At 43.0% G+C, this 6,955-nt stretch overlaps 3 protein-coding genes across 7 annotated transcripts in view; 2 read left to right on the top strand and 1 right to left on the bottom strand.

Moving 5' to 3' along the window:
* The window catches only part of MVK (mevalonate kinase), a 26,647-nt gene extending 19,885 nt beyond the window's left edge, over positions 1-6,762 (bottom strand). Inside the window, exons 1-4 of the mRNA XM_032805446.2 lie at positions 6,671-6,762; positions 6,389-6,536; positions 5,362-5,509; positions 4,699-4,854 (exon numbers count right to left, since the gene is read on the bottom strand). Coding sequence (XP_032661337.1) covers positions 4,699-4,854; positions 5,362-5,509; positions 6,389-6,536; positions 6,671-6,748 — 530 coding nt within the window. The 5' untranslated portion in view covers positions 6,749-6,762. The remainder of the gene's footprint in view (positions 1-4,698; positions 4,855-5,361; positions 5,510-6,388; positions 6,537-6,670) is intronic.
* KCTD10 (potassium channel tetramerization domain containing 10) overlaps positions 1-6,955 on the top strand; it is a 399,500-nt gene that overhangs the window by 281,391 nt on the left and 111,154 nt on the right. The gene's annotated exons all lie outside the window — the stretch shown is intronic.
* Positions 1-6,955, top strand: part of MMAB (metabolism of cobalamin associated B) — a 181,486-nt gene that overhangs the window by 166,801 nt on the left and 7,730 nt on the right. The gene's annotated exons all lie outside the window — the stretch shown is intronic.

Raw genomic sequence — 6,955 nt, forward strand, 5'->3', positions numbered from 1 at the left:
GCACACTCGACTTTATAATATCAGTTTTAAGAAACTGATTTTAGCTAATTCGATATTATCCCGTAGTGTAGACGTGGCCTGGGTCTGGCTAAATCTCCATCTGAAAGAGTCTAGTACTGCAAGCAAAGGGCTAGATGCCTGGAACACCTGGAACAGACAGACTCCTTCTGTGGTCTTGAACATGACATTAGACTCTTGGCTTCTGTGTCTCCATCAGTAAGAATTGGAATACTACTTCCCTTCCTCACTGATGTTGTAATTAGATGTCTGATATGCTTCACTGGCAATAGGCATACACCTCGGTGCCACTTCTCTTCTTCGCTCTTCCTCCAAGGGGGAGAACCCGGCTGAGAGAGAAGAGCCATCGATGGTTACAAAAATCATTCTATCTGAGGAATAATCACAGCCCCCTAGCAGTTAAGGCTTGGGAAATGAGAAGTAGGAAGCACTATACCTGGTGCTTTCCTGTCTGCCTGCTGCATCCACCTGTTGTGTCAGCTTAAACTTAAAATTATAAACTCTGCTTGGTGGAGACCATCTCATAGTTATCGGTTTGTACAGTGCCAGAAACAATGGGGCGATGGCCTAAACACACTACTGTAATCCATATAGTGTTACTATTTGTACATGGCGTGAGACACAGGCTGGAGAGGAGAGGAAAATGGCAGTTGTGCACTGGCGAAGACTAGAGTTAACTAGAATGTGCAGAGAAAAAGGCCTGCCCTTCAGCAAGAGAGTATTAAAAGCAGGTCAGCATTACAGCAAACTACAATTTCTTTTGAACAGTGTTGGTTGTATGATCCATATCCCAAAATGTTTCACAGGATTAAATAGCAGTGAAAAAAAATCAAGAGATTTTAGGCATAAGAGGGATAATGAGATGCTTGCCAATGAGATCTCAAGAGGTGGGAAGACACAGGAAAACACTACCAGGAGCAGATGGGATCCCAGTATTGGTCCCTTGCTTTAGTATGGTTCACCAACTATTCTCATTGTTACACTAAAGACTGTATGATGCCTACACAAAATTGATGTTCATGCTTCTGCCCTATCATGTAATTCCTATTTCGGGCCTTGTACGTTAAAAACCTGTCAAATTCATACTCATTGCACCAAAAGCTAACTTTGAACTGTGCAGACTACAATTGATGCTGAGACATCTGATATTAATACCAGTGTCAATGTGCACTAGCCTGTTGGAGCAGTCGTTTTGAGTGCACAGGGTGGGTTTGTGGAATTTGCAGAGCATGCAGTACATGCGACACTATGTATGGATTGTGTATGTGTGCTAAGTATTTATACAGCAGAGTGGGGTGATGAGGGCTCATGATGAGACACAGAACCTCCACCTATAGATTGCTGGTACTGATCCAGATCAGTTGTATCAGATTAGCATTTGGTGTATATGAAATGAGTTGATGGATCCTGACAGACAGGGGCCTACATCACACAAGCAACTGTCACAGTTGTCAGCATTGTTGACAGTTACTAGAAAAGAGGCCAAGAACTCAGATGGGTGGGAGGGGGACTGACATACCTTCTCTCCCATAGCATTATGGTAGAGGTACAGTAATGGAGCTAGGGGGAGAAGGTTTTCGTGAATGGCCATTCTCTACTATTTACTGCAGCAGTGCCTACTGCTCTGTGGCAAAACTGATACCCTTGATCCCAGTACTCTGACCCAGCACCAAATTCTCTTAATATCTTTAATTTAAAAACACAATTCTCAAGGCACATGCAATTTAAACCTTTTTCTGCTCAATCACCACTTTATAAAGAGCCATATTACTGGCATACTGTGTGTCATTAATAAAAACACCCTGTATTGGCTCCTATTGTGTTCCAAATACAAGAGACCAACGCAGTTTGAAATGTTAGATATTAAGGCCTAAAAATCAAATGTCTATAATGGAAATATTAAAATAAATTCCAACTACTGTGGCATCAAGTGTTGCACCATAATGTAAATGGATGCAGCTCTCCAAAAGAACATGTGTCTGCCCTTCATGCAGAGATCTTCATCTCACTGGGAGGTGTCTGAGCCTGAACAGCTTGAATTTCACACACAGCTCCTTAGTTCACTTGTAACTTTTAATATTTGCCCTTGCATTATCCATCTGTGAACAGACTGTACTGTTTGGCAGTGGTGATTAGAATCACAGACCTTTACAAGGAGAGAGAGAGAAAGGAAGAAGAGTAGAAATTATATTTCTGTGGAACGTGAAGCCAACATGTGCAACCTGTGGCTAAAGCACAAACTACCCCAGTCCTGACTCATCACTGCTCCATCACAGGGCATTCTTTGGGAGTGATGTTTTCCTCTCCTTCTCCATAATACTGCACTTCAAGGATATTTTTCATTTGTCACTATAGCTGACAAGGACACTGCCAAACATCTGGTCTCAAAACACTTCTGGCTGGTGTCCCTTAACTGCTAGGGGGCTGAGACTATTCCTCAAAACAAGATTATTTTCTTAACCATTGATGGCTCTTCTGTCTAATTCTAAACTGGATACTCCCCCTCTGATGAAGAGGGAGGAAGAAAAGTGTTACCAAGGTGTATGACTACTGGCATTGAAGCATAATTTACTGGGCAATACAATGACAGGTCCTGCTGGCAAATGCCTCGTTACTCACACAACTTCTAAAGAATAAACTGATACAACTTCCCAAAGAAATCAGGAAGGTTCATTATTGCTCCTCCAGCACCATATGTACACTGAACTCTATGGAGAAAAAACCACCTTGTCCCTCTGTCTGCAACTCAGGGGATGGGCACGGGCACACACCTGTGCCCATGTAGTGGCTTCAGTGGAGGCTTGTGCACTGGCAATTGCAGGATTGAGTCCTAAGTAGACATAAGGACTGATGGGTTGGGAAGGCAAGAACTATGGAAGGGAGATCATGCAGTTGCTGAGATTAACTGTTACATGGTCTTATTCTTTACCTGCTCAATCAGGTTCAGGGGAAGATCCAAGTTTACAGACCTCACAGCAGAAGTGTGTTTTGATGAGAGGATGGAAGATGGTGAACAGGGCCATAAAGGGGCTTCCATACAGATAGGACCATATATAGGAATGTGTGTTAAGTTTATATGAATTCATGTATCTTATTATATTTTTTCCTTGCAATGTTAACTGAAGACCCTATGAAAGATGACATAGATTCATAGACTCTAGGACTGGAAGGGACCTCAAGAGGTTATTGAGTCCAGTCCCCTGCCCTCATGGCATGACCAAATACTGTCCAGACCATCCTGGATAGACATTTATCTAACCTACTCTTAAATATCTCCAGAGATGGAGATTCCACAACCTCCCTAGGCAATTTATTCCAGTGTTTAACCACCCTGACAGTTAGGAACTTTTTCCTAATGTCCAACCTAAACCTCCCTTGCTGCAGTTTAAGCCCATTGCTTCTTGTTCTATCATTAGAGGCTAAGGTGAACAAGTTTTCTCCCTCCTCCTGATGACACCCTTTTAGATACCTGAAAACTGCTATCATGTCCCCTCTCAGTCTTCTCTTTTCCAAACTAAACAAACCCAATTCTTTCAGCCTTCCTTCATAGGTCATGTTCTCTAGACCTTTAATCATTCTTGTTGCTCTTCTCTGAACTCTCTGCAATTTCTCCACATCTTTCTTGAAATGCAGTGCCCAGAACTGGACACAATACTTCATCTGTGGCCTGACCAGTGCAGAGTAGAGCGGAAGAATGACTTCTCGTGTCTTGCTCACAACACACTTGTTAATGCATCCCAAAATCACGTTTGTTTGTTTTTTTGCAACAACATCACACTGTTGACTCATATTTATCTTGTGGTTCACTATAACCCCTAGGTCCCTTTCTGCCTTACTCCTTCCTAGACAGTCTCTTACCATTCTATATGTGTGAAACTGATTGTTCCTTCCTAAGTGGAGCACTTTGCATCTGTCTTTATTAAACTTCATCCTGTTTATTACCTCAGACCATTTCTCCAGATCATTTTGAATTATGACCCTATCCTCCAAAGCAGCTGCAATCCCGTCCAGTTTGGTATCATCTGCAAACTTAATAAGCATACTTTCTATGCCAATATCTAAATCGTTGATGAAGATATTGAACAGAGCCAGTCCCAAAACAGACTCCTGTGAAACCCCACTTGTTATACCTTTCCGGCAGGATTAGGAATCATTAATAACTACTCTCTGAGTACGGTTATCCAGCCGATTATGCACCCACCTTATAGTAGCCCCTTACAGAAGCTTCACTTACAGTTTGAATGCCAAAGAGTAACTGAAAATTACACTGCATCCAAACTACAAATTACAATAAAGAGGTGCAGATACTTAACGCCACGTCCAATATAGTTTGGAAGATGCATTTTTGCTAGCACAGTATGTTGAATGAACAGATACAAGTTTGCTGAAAAATATACTAGGGGACTGAGAGATCACATTGCTTGGCTCTGTGTACCTGAATAATCTTATAAATCATTCCTTCAGACACTAAAGCAGGACGTTTTTAACAAGTAATGTCTTGGAATCACATTTTGTATCCTGACACAATGTCACTCACTTCAAGCCATCCGCTCAGAGAGACAGGAATATGAAGTTAAGAAACAAGCAACATTCATTTGCTTCTCACTGGAGATTTAGGGAACATTATGCTACCCCAGTTCTACACACCCAAGACACACAGGCTTTTCACAGATGCTTTACCTGACTATGGACTTCTCCGTCTCCACTGGGCAGCCAATGGCTCCACATGCAGTCAACAGGGCAGCTGCCAAACAAACAGAATAGGCAGCACTTGAGCCTAGCCCAGTTCCTGTGGGCAGCTCAGACCACACCACTATCTCCACGCTTGGTATCTGTCTGAAACACATTAAAATGCATTGCATAAAATGCCAGTATCATTCTGGAGATCAAAGCCAACAGATGCAAACTAAAATTGCTGTGATCACACTACCAGCACAAGTATATGACAGACATGGGCCTCCTGAACTTTCAGCTAGCACAGCTGAGGAGCTTTGCAAATCCATTGTGCCAATTACATTTCTATAGCTCTTTTTAGTAGTTTGTAGCATTGTCAACTGCTGTGTTGCGCACATTTAGAATATTAGCACTATTTCTCAGTTACGACTAATTACGTTTTGGGCATATCCTTGCTGATTTCCACCCATTCAGCACAATTTTGCTATTTCACCTCAGAGTTACTAACAAGATAAGAGCCTAAGAACACAAAGGAAAGTTTCCCCCCTTTAGTTTCTTATTTTACCTTTAGAGGTCAAATTTCTTGTTAAAATTTCTGTTCTCTAATTTCACAGGAACCATGCACACCTAGCATACTGCATTTATTTCTGAGGATGACTATGTTCTTACCCATATTTAGCTGAAATAGACAGGTACAGATAGAGAAATGCAAGGGTACCAAGGCTCTCAGCGGCTGAAAGTTCAGTAGTGATTCCTGCAAACTCTTTTAGTGCATCCATTTGTTCTGGGCTGGGGGATTTAGATTCATCCAAGCCATCTATGAAACCAATCAGTGGTGGAATTATACATTTACAAAGAAAGCTTAAAAACAACTGTTTCAAATTAGAATGAGATATTTACAAAAATGGCATGTCCAGTAACACTAAATAGAATAAAGACCGTCGCTATGCTTCAGCACACAAACTGATTACTGGTGGGGGAGAAAGGCGAGAGTCAAGAAGAAACCACCAGCTATACTGAAGAACTGCATCTTTCATGACGCCCACAGCAACATCATAAATGAAACATCAGGGAAGGACTCTATCTCTGACTCAGCTGGAGCCAAGAACGTTAATTTGTGCTAGGTGTGGTAAAAGACATACAAGTCTTACAGTATAGGTGGGTGTGGAGGCAGGTGATTACAGATTTATACAACAAGTGACTGGTACTGGACACTTTGGAAGACAGGACACTGTACTAGAGGGACCCTTGGGGTTTGCTGATAAAGCACCTACAGGCTAACACTAGAGAGATTTTATTCTGTCCCCTTTTAAAGGGTGCATGCTAAAATCACAGTAGTTAAGAGGGAACAAGCTCCTACTGACTCAGATCGCTTACGACTCACCCAGCACGTCTTCTGCCTGCGGACCAGGAGGATCAGTTAAAGTACGGGCTCTGGCAGTGTAAATGCACATAGTAAATCCAGCTGTCTGATTTGGGGGGAAGAGGGAAGCCTAACCAGATATATCCACTGTAGCTTCTAGCCATCAGCTGACCAACAACACCCATCAACACACGAGATAGTTGCCACGCAAAAGCAAGGTGCAATAATTGTTTGGTGTGAGATACGTCACATATCTGAGGGGAGGATGAAGCCAGGCATTTCATAATTTTAAAATATATTGGCATGCACTTCCACTGTTGTAACAGCACTTGCCTGAAAATACTGTTAGCAGTGTTCGGAGCCGGAAGGTTTCCCAGTTTACACTGGTTCCAATATTAGGCAAGTGTATTAAGACCTTTCCATTATTACTGGGTTTAATTCGAAGGAATGTTCTCAGGTTCAGAGCCACAGCCAAAGCTGCCTGTACACACAAAAAGTTAGACATGAGTGAGGTGGCAGAGCAACTGTGCAGAACAAATGAGCGAAAGGTTCATGGTCGCCCCTAAACTAAGTATCTTGCGTTGTCCAGCTGACAACGGCAGCCAAGCACTTTACCTTGCCATACACGACAGCATGCTCCCCATGGAGAATAGCCTTCCCTGGTGCAGACAGCGTCAGGGGCTTGGCCAACATTTCCACTGCTTCTCCTGCAAAGCAAAAAAAGGCAACAGGACTTTGAAGACACAGCAGGACTCGTACTGGGGCGATAGCTCAACTGCTCAGGTCTCCTGACCGCCGTTGGTACCAGGGAGCCAGCAACTCCCCACCCCCAGCAGGGCTCAGCCTAACCTGCCCAGCCCCCCATACCACAGGCCCCAGTCGGCCCCCCGCCCCTTTCCC

This window comes from Chelonoidis abingdonii, chromosome 22, assembly GCF_003597395.2.
Source record: "Chelonoidis abingdonii isolate Lonesome George chromosome 22, CheloAbing_2.0, whole genome shotgun sequence".
In the NCBI taxonomy this organism is placed as follows: Eukaryota; Metazoa; Chordata; order Testudines; family Testudinidae; genus Chelonoidis; species Chelonoidis abingdonii.